The sequence below is a fragment of the Streptopelia decaocto genome (assembly GCF_964273445.1).
Source record: "Streptopelia decaocto genome assembly, chromosome: 10".
In the NCBI taxonomy this organism is placed as follows: domain Eukaryota; kingdom Metazoa; phylum Chordata; class Aves; order Columbiformes; family Columbidae; genus Streptopelia; species Streptopelia decaocto.
The window spans coordinates 14896115-14917421 of record NC_138665.1 but is presented as its reverse complement, the minus strand read 5'-3'; the positions used below and the strand labels follow the sequence as shown (position 1 = coordinate 14917421).

The 21307-nt window shown below is 47.7% G+C and overlaps 2 protein-coding genes across 2 annotated transcripts in view; both read right to left on the bottom strand.

Moving 5' to 3' along the window:
• The window catches only part of FHL1 (four and a half LIM domains 1), a 47253-nt gene extending 34999 nt beyond the window's left edge, over positions 1–12254 (bottom strand). The window contains exon 1 of the mRNA XM_082062282.1: positions 12142–12254. The gene's annotated coding sequence lies outside the window, so the exon portion shown is untranslated. The remainder of the gene's footprint in view (positions 1–12141) is intronic.
• Positions 9033–21307, bottom strand: part of SLC9A6 (solute carrier family 9 member A6) — a gene marked incomplete at its 5' end in the record, with an annotated part of 27096 nt that continues 14821 nt past the window's right edge. Inside the window, 10 exons of the mRNA XM_082062195.1 lie at positions 9033–12418; positions 13423–13528; positions 14171–14250; positions 15483–15513; positions 16039–16192; positions 16759–16870; positions 18492–18605; positions 18823–18911; positions 19131–19236; positions 19431–19572. Of these exons, the coding sequence (XP_081918321.1) occupies positions 12143–12418; positions 13423–13528; positions 14171–14250; positions 15483–15513; positions 16039–16192; positions 16759–16870; positions 18492–18605; positions 18823–18911; positions 19131–19236; positions 19431–19572 (1210 nt within the window). The 3' untranslated portion in view covers positions 9033–12142. The remainder of the gene's footprint in view (positions 12419–13422; positions 13529–14170; positions 14251–15482; positions 15514–16038; positions 16193–16758; positions 16871–18491; positions 18606–18822; positions 18912–19130; positions 19237–19430; positions 19573–21307) is intronic.

Below are 21307 nucleotides of genomic sequence, written 5' to 3'. Positions count from 1 at the left end.
TTTGCATCCACTGTAATTCTTCCTATCAGTGTGTTTTTGAAATCATACACACGCATGGGAGCGAGGGGTTAAATTGCTGCTGAGCGGCATCAATGGATCTGTCTTCACCGGTGGCCGTGTAAACCAGCAGAGGGTGAAGTAGGAAGTTCTCCTGGATTTAGTGGGCAAAACAGAGAGACACAACAGAGGGCTGTGGTTGTATTGGGTGACATGCACAAAGCTACTCAGCTTTCTACCATTTAGTGTCAAAATATGTCTGTAGCATAGCCCTATGATACCATCAGCAAACCTGGATCAATGGATCAAAAGAGATTTTCAAAAACTGGATGAGCACCTGCTATCAAATAAGTCCATGAGTAATTACAGTGACTGGGTTATCCGAGGCATCACTGCTACTCAGGTTTTCCTGAGTGACACTGGAATCCGCACACTGAGAGAGGATTGAGCTAGAGACTGTTCCCACCTTTAAAAAGCAGCTGCAGGGGTGGCTCAGCTATCAGATCAAGAGGAGCAGCCGCCCGCTTGGTGTCCTTTGGCAGAGGCCAAAATGCTTCTGCTGGTACAAGTTGCTCCTCCTGTGCATGGAAAATTACAAAGGTGACTCCCATTTATAAATATGATGTACCAGGGCCCCACAAAAATGCACCCATCTGTTGACTCTCTGCCCCAGCAAGGCTACATTTTGAAAAGGCAACAGAAAGTAAGATTTCCAATCATGTTTCCAGCGACAACATCAGTTTTCAAGAAATGCTGGCAGTGGTCACAGCTATTTATCTGCGGTCCGCAGGGGTTTATTCAAACACACCAGGTTTTCTGCCAAGGGTAGGACTTGAGGTTTTCTGCTCCACGGTCATTTGAACCTCAGCATTTCCGTCCGCATTCGTACACTGGGTCCCACCGTCGTTCCCGCTGCCTGCTGAACCCCGTCTGGTCTCATGGTTTGTGTAAACCCTGTCTAATCCTGAGCTGAGCCCACAAACTGAAGCATGGAGAATAGTCTGGGCAAACAAATCATTTTGGTCCTGCTGTACTCCTGCTATGACTAAAATTTTTCAGCCACTCTCTGCTGAAATCAAGTTTCCATTGATTTCAACAACTGCTGGGTCACAAATTGCTTAAGTGTCTCCAGACTTTGGCCCTTCCAGCAAACGCCTTGGCCAGCTGTTTAACAGAACCAAAATCAATCAAATATTTGAGTATTCGCATAAGCAAAAAAGATAAAATATGAAACAAAGTTTGGTTCTTGGTCTTTATTTGCTGGTCAGCTTGATCTTTATCAGTTATCAGTTACCGGGTGGATACATATCAAGAGAGATTAAACAAAGGATACTAATAGCAGTGAGGCAAAGTGATAGTATTATAATATAAGGTTTTACTTTTAACATAGCAAGGTAATTTGTGAAGCTATGTGTTATGGACACCTAAAACATATTTATCTTTATCTTACTATACATAATTACCGTAAGAGTGGTCTTTTTCATTGGTGTCAGACTTACCAGGATTTTCATGTTCCAGATTTGAAAAGATGGCTTCCAGGCATCAGACTGAAATTAGACCCTTTATTAATTTTAGCTTTAGATTTTAGTCTCAGGAAAAAAAATAATTCAAGGTACCCACAGGCTAACATAACTAAAATAAGTGGTTCAATAGCGGAGGAGGTTTTTGAAGCATGACAAATTTAATTTTGCTTGACTCTGCAGCTAAAATCAAATCAATTAGAAAGCTGAGGACCATGAAGAAACACATGCAAGCAGATTAGATGTTTGCGATGAACCTGAGAAGCGATAGGTGCAGCATGGGCTGGGACTTACAGCATCAGCCTACAGCTCAGGGAACCAAAATTAAATTCTTCATCCCAGTACGAGATTCTTGCTTGACTTTGGCTGAATCACGTAACACTGATCCCTCAGGCGCTACCTGCCTGGCTCTGGGGCTGCTTGCTACACTGGGGACACCCTCCAGAAAGGAGCACTCGTGCTGGGCACCTGCAGCCCCTTGCGGGGCGGGTTTGGGGCTGGCTTCGCCCTGTCCGCACCGCCAGGCTGGAGGGGTTCACCTTTCTCACAGTGCCTCGGGTTCACATCTGTACAAAAAGACATAATAGCGATTTTCTTCTTTCCACATGTTTCCTAGGGAGGTGTGTTATCAAAGACTCTGAGGGGCTTGAATTCTGTTTAAAATGCAAGCTTTGCCACCACAGCAGACAGGTAGAAAGAGGATGAGCTTTCAGACACAAAAGCCCCCTGTGGAGAAGATTCAGGTTTAAAAAGCAGTGCTGGAGACGTGGCATCACTGCAAAGGATGCCTCCAAACCTCCTCTGCCACCACAGCCCTGCTCAGACATGGAATGGGACACGGGTGTCGCACCCCAGCCCCCCCACCCCCGCTCTCAGCGTGGCCACGTCCCTTTGAATGAAAAGCCTCAAGCTGGGGAGTCTTAATAAACATTCTGCTGGCTCTTTGCATAGTGATTTTGTGTGACTCACAATTAATGCTGGTGAAAGTCTTATTTACTAAGATAGCTAATGGTATCTGAAGTTATGCAGAGGCTTAAATTTGGTACCAGCCTACACCACTCCCATGGTGCCCATGGCTGCCCCAGGGGCAAAGTGCAGAATGAAGCAGCTTGTCCAAGGACAGGGATGTGACCAGTCCACAGATCCAGCTCACCAGACCCAAGTGCCTCCGGCTAAGACAGAGTCAAGTCCTTGCCTTGTATATAAACACACTGGGAATCATATTAATACTTACAACTCATGCCCACGCTGATGATAACACAGAACAGCCAGATTCCACCTTTCTGCTCTTTCTGTTTGCTCCTGGTGTCTGGCAGCACTGGCTATAGGAGCATTTTTACTTTGTCTGTAAGAGCAATTTTCCCTTTGCTAAAAAAGCTTGTATTAAAATTACACAGCTATTTACGGAAGGCTTAGTGACAAATAAGGTTGGGATTTTTAAATTCCCTATGCCAAACAATTTTTTAATTTCCTATGTCAAACAAATCAAGTGAACAGTATCCCCTTACACTACACACTTCGTGTTAGCTTCATAGTTAGGCAAAAAGTAAATGTGTGTGCTTTTCCAAGGCTTTGTTTCACAAACAACAAAAAAAGGAATAGTCATGGGAAAATTACAAACTGTTTGGCACTAAGGAAATTATGAATGCAATTTCCTGAGCTCAGTGTGCTGAAGGAGCTGCAGTAAATAGCTGTCGGGCAGCTTTCTCTACCATAAGATTTTAGACATGATACCCGGCTCTGGAGGAGATTTGACTGTGCTGGACTTTTGCTCTCCTTCCCGTTCAGATGGGATTTGCAGCTGACTTAGCTCGGTTGGCACAAAGGGAGCATGGGTGTGTTCTCTTTGGTTTAAACCAAGTTTTCTGGGAATCATCTCTTATACGAAAATGAGAGAGCTCATTTCTTTGCTGAATCCTGCGGAAGAAAAGTGATTTAAAGACGGTTTGAAGTCGAAGCTGAAAAAGACCCAAGAGAAAGATCTCAGATACGTGCATGGATATAAAGAAGCTGTCTTCCTGCCACTTCCAAACTGAAATAAATATCCTCAGTAAAAAGAGATTGAGATGATTTTTTTTCCCGTCAGCAGCTCAAGTGGGAACAGAAAAAGGAACTGAACAAACAGCGGGGAAAAAAATATTTGACATTAAAGATGCTTGATCTGAGGAAGAACATGAGAGTTCTGCAGAGGCTGTTTAGATTTTGATGACCGAACCTCTCTCAGGAGAGCAACACACTGCAGTGAGGGCTGACAGAGCCATTCCCCACGAGGAAAATGGTGCCAGACTGCGTTTTGGGGACTGTTCAGTGCCTTGTGTCCCTTCCCAGAGCTGCTGGGACGCAGGGGCTGGGTGGGTGCAGTGGGTGCTGCTGTGATGGGACAGCAGCCGGAGCCACAACTCACTGCCAAAACCAGTCAGCTGGTGCCCCGGGCGCTGCCGGGCTGGCCCTGTTGCCTCGCAGAAGAGCCACAGTAATGTCCCTGGCTCCCTTCAGAGAGGTTTCTGCCCCTTGAGCAACCCTGCGAGTGTCCTTGGCAACTCAGAGCCACAAACATCAAGCAGTAGGAGCCAAGAGGGGCCGGCCAAACACGAAACCTGGTAACAGGGTTATAAATATTTACACACCGCACCTCGGCTTTACTCATTCTGCTGCATCAGGGGCACGTCCAGCCACAGAAGTCCAGGTATTAACCGTCCCGCTTGTTGCGGTCCAGGACTTTCATCTGGATCATAATCCCCAATTTCTCAGTGTCCCCGGTCAGATCCACTCGCAGGGAAGCAAGTGGCTACTCCTCTTCCCAGCTCAAGGGTGCAAATGCATCCTTCTCCAGTCTTGGCGTCCCTGCAGCGTTAGATTTGCCCTGTGAGTGCCTGGATCAGCAGAGCCTGGTACCGCATCCAGCGCTGCGCTGCTGCAAGCACAGCTGCTGCGATGCCCTGGGCACGACAGCCTGAGCACCTCGCGGGCTCTCCTCCTTAGGGCAACGAAATCCAGCCTTGCAAGCATCACTGGGGCTCAGTGCTGGCTATGGAACCGCAAATTAAATATCTGTAAAGCCAGCATGATGCATTTTTTCCAGGGATTTGTTTTACTCAACCCCTACACCCTTGTCACGAGTGCCATCAGTCCATTATCAGCTCTGTCATCAGAGCACAGACAAGATTCCAGCTGAAGCAACAAGTCACTGATGGGAGCTGAGTTTAGCCATGTAACTGTGCCAAATGGTGCTGGCTTCTCTCTAGCAGGACAATAGCATTCAGCCCTTTAAGGCATCTGACCCAGCACTAAGGCATTTTATCGACAGCAAATATCTCAGCAACAAATCTCCAGCTGGTGAACCAGCCCATACAGAGCAGAAACAAAGTCACAAGGGAAATTCGTTTGCCTTTTGTAACAGTTTGGGCATTCTCACGTGAGCAGCAGATACAGCTCTGGAGTTTCAGGGTGGGAAACATAACCCAGATAGACCTTGTGCATCTGCAGTGTTGTATCACTTGATGTGCCTCATCACAGGAATCCTTGATTTTCCACCTTCAGAAGTGGGCACCAATGCAAACAGTCACCTCAGACCACTCAACCAGACACGATTTAGCTAAACAGCTTTCAGATGTCCATGTCTATTCCAAAACTAAACAATATGACAGAGTATCTGGAGAAGGGAAGAAGTTTGTATTAAATCTGGCGCTTCTGTCACTGAGATCCAGAGGCATTTCCAATTCTCTCTTACAGATCTCAAAAGCTTTAGAGGCTGGAAGAATTCACACAACACATCCAAAAGACTAGCGATTAATATTAACCACCTGGGAAAAGAAAGCAATGCTGCATCTGTTGTTCTCCTGCCTCTTGTACCTCTGGGAGCTTTAGGAGGAAGCCACATCACAGAAGAGCAGATTCAGCCATCCGTCATCAAAGGAGACACTTCAAGGCACAGCGGAGAACGAGGGTGCTGCAGGGATGCAGGAGACATACTGTCCTTAGCTGTCTTTAGGGTTATGCCCAGGAAGGTGCTAAGCAGAAAAAGTGGATCTTGGTACAGACCGGTGCCACAGGAGAAGGAAGAGAGATGCTGTAGGTGCGATGCAGGTGCAGAACATGCCTACTGTGGCTCCCATCGCTAATTTTCTGTGATGAGCTCATCCTAAATCAGGCAAAAGGGTTGCAGCTGGCATGGGGGAAGAGGTCAGTGGGTTGTAGGACAGTTACTGCTACCAGCACAAGGGGACAAAATCTCCTCTTGCTGCATTTGGAGGATGAACAGAGCAGGAGCCACCACACCACAAAAACAGAGAAGAGGAGGAGGGGGAAGATGTCCCTGGCAGTAGAATCAGGCGGAATGCAGGACACAGAAGTCCCTTACAAACAAAAAGAACTCAGAGGCTGCTGCTGGGTACCTGTAACTGTGGGCTCTAGTTTAGCTTTGCTTATAGGAGGAGGAAAGGCAAGGGAAAATATATCTGCTGCTCACCCAGCCTAGGCACATTTACACTGCGGTATGCTTTGATGCTCAGCTAGTTGGTATTTTCCTATTCCCAAAGCATCCTTTGCACTGTGGTGCCTTCCCAGCTCAGCACAGTGGTTAGACTAGACTAACCTTGCTGCTGCGGGTAGAAGAATGGACACGCTGTATAAAGCCGACAGCTTTAATTTATAGACTTTTTATCTATGTCTGCATTCCTGGGAGCTTATGCGTACACGAAAGGCAGCAATGTTCACACGTATCCTTAAAAGTAGCTATGACCACACTATTCTGCGAAACACACAGGGTTAGGAGATTGCAACCATATATGGACTCCTTGGGGCTGGAGCATCGCTGGCACCCCTCGGAGAAGGACAGCTGCTGGAATTTCCTAGGAGAGGCCGATTAATAAAGACCAAATCCTTTTGTATATATGTATGTCTAAATATTGGACAACAAATTCAAGGCTCTACTACCCCAGAGTCCTGAACCGTACAGAGTCTCCCGCAGTCATTAAAGGATCTTGTAGCCTCTGACCCAGGCTTAAAGTGCCCAGCATGGGCTGGAGTAAGGAAAAGCACCAAGATGGGCACTGTGAGGGCTGCATGTCCCCAAGTAACATTCTCCAGAGCCCCCAGCTCCCGAATTCCACTCTGAGACCTTGGTACACCTTTGGTACCATCCTGCAACACCGAGTGGTGACGGGCTGGAATTCTGCTTTTGCCCAGCTTTGGGCTCTCCAGTCACAGTCTCGCCCCTGACATTTCACCTCTGCAGTGGCCAACACGTCAAGGCTTTGCCTTACTTCTTACCAGGCTATCCGAAGGCCAGGAGCCTCCAGGGACATCAGACCCACAGCGTTGCTGTGCTGCTATCCTTTTAGCCGTGGAAGAGCAATCAGGGTACTGGGAGCCAGATTGTCCCCAGTGCTGCTCCTCCCAGCAAGGTGCAAAGCAGCTTCTGATGTTAATGTGGCTGAAGGCACCAGGTGAGCTGTAAATGACTTTACATCGACACCCACATCACCCCCAGCTCAGCAGAGAGCAGAGTAGATGGAAAGCAGCGGGCATGCATGGTGTTTGCACTGGGCAGTGTTGCTACGCTTGCACTGGACACAGAGAGTACACAAATACTGCACATGGCCTCTGTGTTCTCTCATTGGGTTGGCAGATTTTGTTACGATTGTCAGCAAGGACACCAGTGCTTTATTTGTCTTTTACTTGCCTTGTCTTCCAATTAGTCTCCAATCACAGACACATGTGGCCAAAAAACTTTTGCAATTTAGTATTATGAGACTATATTTGGGCTCGCTAGCATCCACAAGGCATCTCCACCCCCACCTCCTCTCTTAATCTCACCAGTATATTTCCTCCAGAATACTCCCCACATCTGGTGACAAACACCATTTCAGGGCTGCAACAAGCAGGTGCCAAGCAGAGAGAAAAGTCCTCTTGCAATAGTGCAAACAGCCATCGTGACCACAAACTGGCTGCAGATGACAGCAACTTCCAGTACTAGGAATGGCTTAAAGCCCAGGTGATGCCTGAGCTGGGGAGCCTGGAACAAGGAGCACCACAGAATAATGTGCTCTTGCAGGCTTGATGCTGGGGGGGGTGGTTGAAGCAGCTCTGATTCTTGTTGGCAGCTTCAGCAAGGGCTGTAGCTCATCTCTGAGGGGCTAAAAATGATCCTACAACCAGCTTGTGGCCTTAAACTCCTGATCCTGAAAGCCTAACAGGGAAAAAAAAATGAAAAGAGAAATGCCAACAAGCAGCTGTTAAAGCAGAAAGCAAGATGCAGGGTAGATGTAGTCTCTGAGCACAAGGTCACCTCAACTGCCTCCAGACTCCTGGGTGTTTTGCTTCTGCAAAGGGGCTCAAGGTATAAGACCAGTCCATGTTGCAACAGGGTCTCTTCTCCTTTCTGCAAATAAAAGCTCGAGCTGGATGGAGTGTCAGGGCTGGTGAGCACGGCAGGGGATGGAGAGGGTCCCTGGAGCAGGGGTGGGCTGGCAGCCTCTGCAGGGCTGGACCCGCAGGGACATGGCGGTGATGGACATTGACTGTCCTTCCCAATATTGCCATCTAGAGGACCCAGCAAGGACAAGAACTTCTTGCAGGCCACAATGAGAAAGCAATAAGAATCAAAAGCTTGCTTTTTTAACTTTTAACCTCACACAAACACTTCCCCAACAGGATATGGAGATGGAAAACCAAGTGTATGGGACTGTCTGTGCCTTGGGTATGAGAATACAGGATTCCCCTAAAAACAGTCCTGTGATTTTGTTGTTGTTGTTGTTTAGGCTGTAGATACCCAGCATTGGCCCATTTCCCAGCACTTTACTGATCCCCACGTGGCCAGGTGGTACCATAGCTTGACTGAAAGCTGTATCTCATCAGCTTGAATTGAACAGAACTAATAAAACGGAGGCTATTCAGCAAGCAGTGGCTCTACGCACCTACCTGCAGTGCAAGTCCCCTCCCCAGAGGATGCAGGGATCTGCCTCATCCCTTCTCCCATTCAAAAGATTAAGGTTCTCCTCTGTGAATCAAAGCCTTCAAAAGCAGATTCCTGAAGTTTTAGAGGTGCCCTCTGTATTGAAGGAACATAAAGCATTTGATCAACAAACCTCTTCAGCTGCTCTGACAGCCCATAGCAGCAAAACAAGGGTGCAGACAGGAAACAGAGGGCAGAATCACCTCTGAGGGACAGCAGAGCCACTGCCAGGAGCCCAAATTCAACAAAACCACGAGAAATAAAAGCCCACGAAAGTTTGGGAGGCTCGATTTTTGCAGACATCCAGTAGCGATGCCTCTGGGTTTTGCTGCTTGCAGAGAAGCCCAGTAGCTGCGGCGGCTTTCAGCAGACATCAGCGTCTCTCCGCTGCCCAGCGCCTGTTCCTGCATGGGAGGGTGGCCCCAGGCTGTGTCTCAGGACGGGGGACAAAGGCAGGAGCGTGTCCCCTGGCACGGCTGCTCCCAGCCCTCGGGGTTCAGCACCTGCACCTGTAGGCTAAAGGCCGTGAACAAACTGGTCGGAGAAGGTCAAGCGGCACATCGTCACTTTGCTAGAGATTTATTTCCTTGTGAATCAATGAAACGGTACACACAATTCCAGAAAAAAAAAAAAAGAAATCTTTTATAGGCCCATAATCCTTCTTTCACAGTACAACGCAACAGTAAAGGATTTAGTCAGTGTAAACAGAAGGTCCAATAGTGATCATCGGCTATCACAGATCAGCTGCACAAACACCACGACTACGGAGTTAATGCCGTTACCACACGAATTGACAGTACTAGTACAAATCATAACTTATCCTGCAATGCTTTTTCATGTGCAAAAACCATGAAAATTCAATTTACAGAAGAAGGGCACCTTCTCTGAATCTTTGTGGGAGTTTTAAACCACCTCCTCGGGGCTGTCATATCTATTTGGCAAAAGGTCTTGGGCCTGATTCTCCCAGGTACCCTTAACTTCATGTGCAGCACACAAGCCATCGGGGCTCTGCGTCTGGATAACAGGCACTCGCGTATTCTCTGCTGCAGCAGGACAAAGACGATAATCTGCTGAGGATGAATCTGAGTCATTTATTAAATCACTCCTGAATTTCAGCTTAGATTCATTCATTCATTCACCAAGACTATTGAAAGTATTCCTGGTTATATTATGTATGGATCATAAGAGTTCACAGGTAACCCAAAAAATCATCATTTGTTAACGTTTTTTTTTTTTCTCTTTAATGTACTAACTGAACTGTCACTGGTGTCTAAAGCTGAGGCTGATGGTTATGTGTTGGCAAGCTTAAAGAGAGTGGAGAAATTATTATTGACGTTGAAGGGTCAGAGAAAGAGAGGAACGCTACTGAGGCTACGGTACGGTGTTTGGCTTTGGCCACCTCACAGGAATTTGCCCTACACTGCACCAGTGCACGGGACCGGCTGATGGGACCGGGGGCTCTGGGGGGGCAGAACCATTCTGCACCTCCGACCGCACCAACGTGAGCATTGTAAATTGAATTCATAGTCAGGTTATACAGGAAAAAACAAGAGGTAGGTAGTTATCATACCTCTTTAAAAAGGCAAACCAAACAAAAAAACAGGATGTAGAAGTGACGGAATAAACCTAAAATCGACAGGTACCTATTTTTTTAATTTTTTTTTTTTTTTAAACACATGAAGTTAAGTTACAGACATCATATAAAACGCACACTTTATGGAATTCCTGCATAGCAGGAAACAAAGAGGCTAGCGCTAATCCAACAGCTACGTTAACAGCGAGACTGCCATTTACCGGTGCAAGGAAGATGCCCTATGTAAAAATAAACAGAGCGTTACCCCCTTCTAGGGGAGTCCTATGGCAACACTTCCACATTTTGTTCAGAAAGCATTTTCTTGGGGATAAACTGCCAAAATAATTTGTTTCACATCCGTAAATTTAAGGCAATGTTACTTAGACCTGAGAAAATGAAAAAAGAAAAAAAAAAAGTTTAAATTTAATTTTCTCAACTATACATATAGACTCAAAATTTCAGTATTTCCCATCTCCTCCAGCTGTCAGGTGGTGCTGAGCAAAACAGCTTTAGGGAAACTGCTCTGAGGTCTCAAGGTCGGATCCTGAGAGATGCAGTTTGTTCCAAGGAAAGCTAATGGGAGCTGTGAGTGCTCAGACTCACCTGGCTCTATTTCATATATTCTCTTTTTAAACACTCCTGTTTAAGCCCTCTGGAGGGGTTTAACTCCAGAATGGGCCTGTAGTGCACCGGTAACCCTGAAAGGTTTGTACAGCAAAACTGCAGCTAAAATAGACAATAAAACTACATACAGTAAATTTCTGTGATTCCCCTTTTTCAGGAGAAAAAGAAGGATGTCAGGGTTAACAACTTCACTGCACCTTGAGCCATTCCCACACTACAGAGTAAATCCTTTAACACTAGCGTGAAATCTCAAGTTGTTCTGTGCTCTTCCTCGGAAAAGAAAAATAAAAATTAAAACAAACAAACAAACAAATCAACTCACAAACGTTTCTCATTAAATGGTAAAAGACATGAGAGAGATGGGGTGGGGATTACAGACACACAGCATGCTAAGGAGTTATTAAACAAAGTGCAATGGTTTTTGACTATACAGGAGGACGGACGGACAACTCCCCTTCAGTACCATCGGCTGCCGACACCTCCGCAGAGGTCGGCAGGTACCGTGTCAGTCTGTCACCATAAAGCTTGTGCTCCAGGTCAGGCGGGCCCCGCAGCCCCCGCTGCGACGGCGGGAGCTCTGCACATCTCAGCGTCTGCGACTGCAGGAGAAGAGATTCGCTCGCACAAAGACACGGTCACTTGCCAGACGTGAAACTTAGTCGCCCATTGAGGATCTGACAGCTGGTTCTAGAAAGCTGCTTGGGCCACAGCTGAAAGATGGACTCGGCCCTAAAATCTGTGCACGCCTGGTGTAGCTTCTGTGGGATCGCTTCCTTCTAAACGTGACTACGGACACAAACCATCCCTCCTGCTCACATCCGAGCAGCCAGACACCCGCAGTCCCTGCCACCAGCTCTGGCCGGCACCTGCCATTACCCCACTAGGGCTTGGGCAGAGGGTCACTAAAAAGTGGAAAATCTCCAGATCCCAGCTCAGGTTACCACAAAGCAAACAAGTTTTATCACCGGCCGCTGCCTGGCAAGAGGGTCTGAGGGCAGATTTTTCACTGATATTTCAAACGTGACTATCCAGAGAACAAAGACCAAAAAAAAAAAAGGATAAAAAAGAAAAAAAACAACAATCATCATCTGACTAGAAAGCGACTTCCACCGCTTGCCAGCACCTCCCTACCCTCCTCTCCCAGGTTCAAAAGATGAACAGGGAGGCAGCTCCTTTACTTACCCCACTGGGAACTAAACCCATTGTCAAATCACACATTAAAGAAGCTCACTGTGTGCAAAAGACTTTTACGCTAAAACAGTTCCAACCTACACAGTGCAGTCAACACAGTTTTTAACTTAAATTTGCAGCTTGTTCTTTACAAGTGCTTGGCAAAGAATATTTATATTCTTCTGACACCATATAAATAATATTTATACAGCTTAGACATTTTTGAGACATGCATTAGACTTTAGGTAGTACATATTTCTTGATCATATATGCAAATATTACTGTCAATTAAACTGAGCAACCTTATGCTGGGCCATGTCTTGCGTTATCCAGGACATTTGACGGTGGCTCCGAATCGTCCATGGGAAGGACCAGGCGCGTTCCCCGGATTACGAGTTCATGGTCCCCAAAAGCCAGCTCCCGATCGAGCGCATCTTCAGAGCTGTTTCCCACGAACCGCCGCGACGTGCCGCTGGATGCCACCGAGTCGGTGTTGACGGTGGAATCCCCGTAGGTTAGACTGATGTCCCCGTCGTTCAAAATGAGGTCAGAGTCATCGTCCTTCAGCTGCTCTTGATTCTGGGCAACAAGCAGGAGGAAAATGTTGTTTAACTCCGTCTGAATAGCTATGTCTGCAATCACACAGAGGCGGTGAACCGATCGCAGCACAGTATCGCAGACTCTCCTGCACCATGACCATAACCACGTGTGCCACACACACCTCCGAGCCCAGGAGATTCGCACGATGCACTAACTCCTCTGCCTGAAAAGGCTCTTTCAGCTCTTCTTTCTGATGCCACAACCAGATACGTGGGGAATGCAGTTTTGAGTAGCTTTAACAGGACCAAAATACCCACTACCACATGAATCACATCGCTGACCCACCAGAGCCATCTTTGTTTTGTGCAGGGAACTTAATGCTGAGAATCATTCTGGTTGGAAGAGACCCTCAAGATCATCAAGTCCAAACATAACCTAACTCTGCACTATCCCTAGAAACCACATCTACGCATCTTTTAAACATCTCCAGGGATGGTGACTCAGTCACTTCCCTGGGCAGCCTGTTCCAATGCCTGACATCCCTTTCCATGAAGAATTTTTTCCTAACATCCAATCTAAACCTCCCTGGCACAACTCGAGGCCATTTCCTATAGAACCACAGAATCATTTTGGTTGGAAGAGACCCTCAAGATCATCAAGTCCAACCGATGCTGACATCCTTTTTGGCTGTGAGGGATGCAGCTGAAGGGGCTGCAGAAATGGTTCAGCTGCAAGGCTGGAAAGAAGCATGGGACAGGGAAATTATGTCCTCCCAGCAGGGCCTGGGGAATGAAAGACATGACAGCTTAATTGAGCCAGTCACTGAGGAACTACCACAAATACAGCACGAATCCCTTCATGACCAAACAGTCAGCTGGAAAACCAAAACGGTCATGGGAATTAGCTCCCCCATCAGCCCCACTATCTGATCTCCCCACAGGCTCACAGCTCAATGCTGCAGAGCAGCATCCAAAAGCTACACAGAAATGTAAACGGGTCAAACTCCAGCAACACTGTGACAGAAAAGACACCAATGGACTCACTTCGTATGCCTGCGGGCTCGTCAGGCAGCGGGCAATGGGCCCACAGCACCCCGGGAGCGTGGTGGTCAGAGGAGGACCACTGTGCGTCAGCAGAGGTTTCAGATAGCTACGGAGAGGGTTAAGGAAGAAAGAGGAACAGGGCCATGTCAGTAAGTCGAGGGGCGGGATGCAGAGGCAGCGGTGAGTGACTCGGTGTCTTGAGGAAATCAAGGGAAGGACAGAAATTCAAGTCTCTAGAAGCACAAAATATTATAGGGATGAGCAATTTCAGTTCACCCAAATACAGCGGGACATGAGCGGAGCAGGACTTGGTCCAGCTAAGAAAAGACTCAGCAGCATCACCTGTCCCGTCACCCTGTGCCTCTCCCAGCAAACTGCTCCACCACTAATTCATGGAAAAGCATTTGCAAGGCAGGAGGGGCACAGGTCTTGCAAGTGGGCTACAAATGAGAAGATGCTCTGTCCTTTCTGCCCACCTGCCACCGGGACTGAGGACCCTCCGGCTTCCAGCCTTGGAGAGCCCAGCTTTGAACTCAGCTGCCGCTGTATGCCCAGTTAACAGTGGGTGAAAATGGCCATTTCTCGCAGCCACAGCCATGAGGAGGTGAAAATCAAAAATCAGCAGTGTGGTGGGAAAGCAAACACTGGCTCCTCTGCTAAGCAGGGAGCAAGCCATGGTCTGAGGCAACAGAGCTGCTCGGGCAGGCGGGGTTTGGCCCAGCACGATCTGACCACCGGCCAAGGATACTTGTGATCGAAGTTGTACCACATGCGGAAGAGCCAGGCGCTTTCTGCCTTCGTACTCCTCCTCTCGCTCTCTGGGACGCCCTGCGGGAGAGCAAAACGTTAAACAGCAGCAGAACAACATACCGAGACCTTCATCAGGGCCGTGAGTGCCCACTGGGGCACCTGGTTATCCCCACGGGGTCGTAGGAAGACAGAAACCTTCCCACGGCCTCTTCAGAAGAAACCTTTGGGTTGCACTGAGTGTAAGGACATTCACACCACAACAGGCTGAAGGTGCTGCCAGCACCACGCTCTGCATTTAGCAGCATACAACAGCCTTAGGGAGGTGGTACCGAAGCACAGAGTGACCATTTTTCTGCTACAGCCTTCCAGTTTCTGGCCCCAAGGTTTAAAGTGCCTCAGAGCCAGTGGCTGCATCTAGACATCACATTTAATAGTGGCTGACAGGTCCAACCTCCATCAAGTCTCGCCTGAGATTTTTGTGTGCAAATAATCACGTGTTAGGGGACGTCTCGCTTCCTTTTTGTCAGAGGAAAAAACATAAAACTGTTTGGAGGGAACTATGAATACAATTACATATTTCACAGAAATTTGCCTTTCAGATGTATGGCTCTGGGCTGCCTTTAGCATTTGACACTTTCTCTCCAGAGGGTGAACATGCCAGTAAATAGTTCTGAATAAAATGAACCTCCAAGGTGCAGAAGCCATTCTGAAACCAATCCAAGCTGCAGCAACAGCACAGCCGAGGCAGACACACAAGTGACACAGCTCGGGGCTCCCAGGCAGGAAAACCCCAGCGCCGCAGGGCTCCAGCATCTATCTCAGCACAGCTGGTGGTTCCTGGGCTGCCACATAACAACCCAAAGGAAACTGGGGGCAAAAGAAAGGTTGAGGGTACCAACGGGAAAAAGTGGGAAGGAAGATGCTACACAATATAGGCCAGTAAATGGCATTTTTGTACTTCTCTGGATGGTGGGAAGATGCAGAAAGCCTCCATGTCATGCACATTTTGATATCTATTTCAGATCCAGCAAGGGAGAGATGGACTCTATCGCAGCAGTAATGTGGACTGACTAATCAGTCCAGCATTACTTTTATGCCCTTCTTTCAAACCGAATAAAAGCAAGCCTCATGACAGCCACAGAGGGCACAGAAAAGCCACGACTCCCACTGACTGCAAACTCATTCACCAGAGGAGCTAAAAACCCTCCTACAGCTGGAAGGGAGCAGAGCACAGAGGGGCTTTCACAGGGTCTCGACATAACCCCGGCACAGACAAATGCAAATTCCTCTGCAGAGGCTGCTGAACTCACCACATTCTCCTGATCCGCATCCACACCAACTCTAAAGGAGAACACAAGCACAGGGTTAGCACAAGCAATGCAATGTCCTGCATAGGACAACCCCAAAATTCACACCATGTGTCTGAGGACGTGGTGCAATCGCTTCCTGAACACTGTCAGGTTCGGGGCCGTGACACCTCCCTGGGGAGCCTGTTCCAGTGTCCAGCACCCTCTGGGTGAAGAACCTTTTCCTAATATCCAACCTAAACCTCCCCTGGCACATCTTCCTGCCATTCCCTCGGGTTCTATCATTGGTCACCAGAGAGAACAGATGAGCTCCTGCCCCTTCTGTTCCCCTTGTGAGGAAGGTGTAGACACGTCTCCCCTCAGTCTCCTCTTCTCCACGCTGAACAAACCGAGTGACTTTAGCCGCTCCTCATACAGCTTCCCCTCTAAACCCTTCACCAAGGGCGCTGTGATCTGGAGGAGAAGTACATGATCTCCTCTTGTCTCTTAATACCGAGCACCTTACTGTAAGAGCAGAACAAGGGAGAGGACGTGCGGTGCCCACATGTGCCACGCTCACCGGATATTCAGGCAGGACAGCATGGCCGTGGTGCCCCCGCCGAAAACCCACACTGTAAAGAAGACGATGAGGAGCGTCGTGCTGAACATCATCTGCCGGGCGTAGGTGGCCGTGTCACGGATGGCCAAGGCAAACGCCATGGCTCCTCGCAGCCCTGCGGGAAAGGGACGGCGGAGATGCTGCGTTACCCCCCAGCACAGGTGGCTGCCCCCACCCGGGATGGACATCACACTGCCCCACATGCGGTCCTGTCCCTCACATGGGGCACAGAATCATAGAATATTTTGGGCTGAAAGGGACCTTCAAAGCTCATCCAGTCCCACCCCCCCTGCCATGAGTAGGGACATCTTCACCCAGATCAGGTTGCTCAGAGCCCCATACAGCCTGGCCTTGAACAGGATTTATTTGACATTCACCACCGGCGGAGACTTCAGGGCTTTAACAGTGATTATCTAAGCATGAGAATATGCTGTGAAAGCTGAAATTATCAACACTCTTTCCCAGCCCAGAAAGGCGAACCCTCCTCCTGCCCCACGGCACACACCCAAGCGCAGGGCAGGAGGAGCTCACTGCTACATCTCAGACCCCTTTCCCACCCAGCCCCTTCTCCAGACATGGCCTGTAAGAAGTTTAGAGTTGAATAAGGAATATTTCCAGGTGCTCAGGGATGAGGAAGCACAGACAGACCACATGGTCGGAAGCAAGGATGCGATAACATACCAGCAAACATCATCATATGCTGTAAATTTGTTCCGATCTTATTTCTTCTTCCCAAATTCAGTAAAAATGACAGTGGGTAAATATTGGCAGCTCTTCCTAGAAAGATAGCAAGCTGTATTTGCACATGTTAAGGAAATTGCTCTTCCTATGTCTCCCCTCACATCCCACCTCTGCACGCACAGTCAATTTCTACTGCCTGATGGAAATGTTGGGGAGCCTCAGAAACACCAGTCCTATGGATGCAAAGATGATGATGATAATAATAAAAACAACCACCCAGATCTGAGTGCTACAGCAGCATGGGAAGAGCACACTAATGCCTCACTGAGGCAAAGCACATACTGTGATTCAGGAATATCGCACAGAGACAAGCGCAAATAAACGAGAAATTCTGAGAGGGCAGGTTAGACAAGTGAGAGGAGAGAAAACCCACTATTTCCCACTGTATGCTCTCCCCTGCCAGGCTCGTTTTCTACCCCAAGAATTACTTGTCCTCTGCAAAGCTCAAGTTATCACAGCTACTACAACCCCTCTGACGTTCCCCAGCACGCCACTGAATTTGAAGCTCTGAGCCAAGTCCCGTTGCCAAAGATTATTCAGCAAAATGAAAGTGGTGGCAGTTGAGAAGGAAAAGAAAACCTTAATACTCCTTCTGTTTTCATAGCCTGCGAGATACAAGAATCACCAGCCCCTTCATATTGCTTTTATCTTTGAAGCTGTGTCTTTTAGTATCAGCACCCAGATGGCAAAAATAATCTTGGAGCCAGTATTCAGCGCAGCCTTGAATAATATGGAAAATGCTTCCAGCTTTTATGTTCTTTCCTGAACATCACGAATTTGCATAAGAGACGTATTTCATGATCTCTCTCATGAATGAGCTATTTCATCAGCGAGTCACCAAGTTCCTCCCAAAGAGGCACATCCCAAAATTTCAATCTAAATGACCCAAATGGCATTTCCTTGCTCTTTGCTCCCTTTACCCCATTGCAGCCCTGCAAAAGCTCATGGGAGGAATTCAGCAGACCCTGCTGCAAACCCATGTGCCAGCAGCGGCAAAGACCACAGGGTTTTATTTAACCATACAAACCTGCTTCAGTGCACAGGGTGCAAAAAATTCTGCACATAGGAACTGGTTTCCCTGTGATATGAAAAAAATACCTTCAAAATCTTTGCTTTTCTAGACACATCAGGGCCGATAGCTTGTTTGCCTTAGCACCAGCCTGCGGAAGGGGAAATCCTTTCTCGTTACATCACTCAGAGGCATCTACTGTAGCTTTAACTGTGCTATTTGACCAAAAAAAAGCTTTTTTTCAGGATCAATCAAATGGAATGACAGAGAAAAGAGGAAATAAACAGCTGTACCAGGTAGTTCCCGTTTGCAAAGCCACCCCTGGTGCCACGCTGGCGTGTGATGAAGCCGGGTGCTTCAACACCATGTTCGCACCGAACACGAAGTCCCTGCAGCAGCCACTTCAAATGCCCACGAAAGGAGACAAGGCAGGAAGAACAACACATAAAAACCCCATCAACAACCAAACAGAAAAGCTGAGAAAAGAATCTCCATCTTCCTAAAATAACCAGCAAAGGCATCACTACATGGGAGAAATCTCCATTTAAAAATAAAGCTAGACTGACTGGAAAAAGCCCCACACATTTGAATGAAAAACATAACTTAGGAATGAAGCGCCTCTCCCTTTCTTTTCTTGTTTTATAAAATGGGCTCCAAAGGATACGAAAGCCCCCACCACAAAGGTCGGGTTAAAGACGTGGTTCTGGAAGGTGAACAGTGCAAGTCCCATGTAGGAGAAGATGAAGTTTTCTGCCAAGAAATTCAGAAGCTCAAATAACTGAAAGAGAAAAACAAATTAAAAGCGAGTTAGATATAACAGAGATTTAAGAAGAAAAACATGTTAGCCCATCCATCACGCAATAAATACTTCTGCAGAAGCAACCCTAGTAAAATCCATCTGTAGAAAGACAGATACACCTAATTCTGGCTAGAGGGAAGGAAAAAATATTGAATTTGAAATTCAGACAGACTGAAGGAGGCTGAGGAGCTCTCACCTGCTTAGTTCTGTGTTGGGACTCTGTAGATAAGTTGTTATAGGTATAATGGGCCTGCGTGATCCCGCAGAAGAGCACGGCCACCACACCTGGGGAGCGGAGCATCACGTTAGACTCCTGGGCATGAAAAGGGAGCTGAGCTGCACCCCAACACTGTCGGAGACTTAATGCAATAACCCCAAAATAATTAAAATTCAGAAAGCAGAGGGAGAGCCCCGGCTGCAATCGATACTGGGAGAAGGAAAACTCCACCGGCCCATCAGCCCTGCAGGTCTCCATCCCGGACACAGGGCTGTGCTGGAGCTTGCCTGTAAAGCCACACGCCTCGGCCAGCAGGAACGTGCTCCAGGACATCAGGAAGAACAAGCCGGTCTCCAGCAACGGGAACTCCCGAAGTTTGGTGAACTTGGTGACGTTGCAGATGGTTAAGGACAATTTGGAGAAAACTGTAGGCTAAGAGCAACACTACATAGCTTGCCCTTAAAAAGGATATCACATTGACTTTCATTAATTTAGGCTAAAAAAAAATCATGAAACACTAGGTCTGGGTGCAGACAAAAAAAGAAGCTGTTATGCAAGCACTTGGAAAAAATCAACAAAAAGGATATTAAAGCTGTCACAACTCCAGTAGCTGCTCCCATTGCAAAAGATCCACTGAATATCCCCAGGAAGATCCCAATAGACTTGAACATCGCTGTGACATCAAACGTGTGGCTATTGTCACCCGCTGGCTGGTACGCAACAATTGAACTGAAAAAGGGAGGAAAAGCACGGACATGAAATAAACAATGCTTAGTGTGGAGGGAGAGGCACCTCCACAGTGCTACGTGAGCCTTGCAAAGCGCTACAACTGCTGCAAACGGAGAAATCAGGAAGACAAAACCCAAGTGCCACACTGCAACCCCCCCACGGTCACAGCAGCAGCGTGCCTGTCCTGTCCCAGGGAGTTTGGGGTCCCCTGCGCCCCTCACCAGCTTTCTGCAGCTCAGTCCTGCTCCTCGGCACAGCTTTGCATCTGCTCCTTCTGGACACTAGAGCATCAGACCAAAAGCCCTCTCCCGCATGATCTCCTGCAAACGCATGTGCTAGGTGACAGTTCACCTTTTGCAATGGTATTTTGGGGGTTTGGCATCAGCTCTCTATAAAGTCGGGCACTCTTGGACCACAGAGCATTCCAGTGGGAAGCCTACATTTCTCCATGGACTCCACAGAGGCAGCTGACGTGAAATGTCACCTGGAGAACTGTAAGTTATGCCTTTTTACCACATTTAATGTGCACTACGTTGAATGTGCACTGCTGTGAGTTCTGAAGTGACATATCGCAGGGTAGCAAGGCAAATGGCATGGTCCCAGTTCACAACAGCAACGCTGTTATCTTTGATTATCTTTGTCCATCAAACTCTAGCAGATCTTTGGGATGAGGTGGTAAATTGTTTTGCCACACTGATCCCATCTCTGAATCTGCTCACTCCTCACTCCCAAGCCTTGCAACAGCCATTCCACTGATTTACTCAGAAAGCCTGAGATACAGGGATTCCCTATCCACCTCCTAAATACCATTTTAATATAAACTACTTATTAACTTTACTCCATGTAAACTTACCAAAAACATTAATGTCCTAGTTAGCAATCCCTCTGTTAAAACTCTTGGATGTGAACTTCAAATAGTTGCTGTTTAACCTCCTGAGTTATGCTGGAATGGAAAGTTTCTGCCTTGTGCACACATCCCACAGCTTCCTCCCCTAACTACACACCAACATTCTTCTGCAACACGAGTGACAGTCCTCCCCTTGCCGACACATCACGGGTCACTTCCCTTGCTAAACTTCCCTGCTTTTAATACATTTCATCTTTCGGCATCGCCTTTTACACTGCAAGCTGCAAATTTCTCCCTGTGGTTTAATTTCTTTCGTCAGTTCCATCCCCTACTTCCCATTCACCAATGTGTTCTTATTCTGGGGTTTAGAGGCTTGGGTTTTTTTAAACCCATACTGGTTTTATTTCCCCTCTATACCTGACTGGATGTTGGTTTAACATTTTAACCTCTTACAGTTTTCCTTGTGGTTTTGATTTTTGCATCACTAATCAGACATCATTACCAGCTGCCCTTTGTGTGGTTTATTTCCCTCTCTCTGCCCATGGGGCTCCCCAGGGCCTTTAGCCCCCATGAAACCTCCTTTCAGAAGAAGCAGGTACAGGCTCCATTTGGGTAAATGTTCCCAAACCGCAGCCCTGGCACCTCACTGTCCACCGCCGGTTTCAGTTCTGGGTTCAATTCCCCTTCATCCTGCAACCAGTTCCCTGCCCTGAGCCCAGCCAGGCCAGCACGAGACAGGCACAGAATGGCATGGATCTGCTCCCCAAGCAGGGGGATGGACATTGGTCTGGGATTTGGGGAGCCTCAAGGAGGCTGAGGGGAGACCTTCTCATGCTCTGCAACTGCCTGAAAGCAGGTTGGAGCATGGAGGGTGTTGGTCTCTTCTCC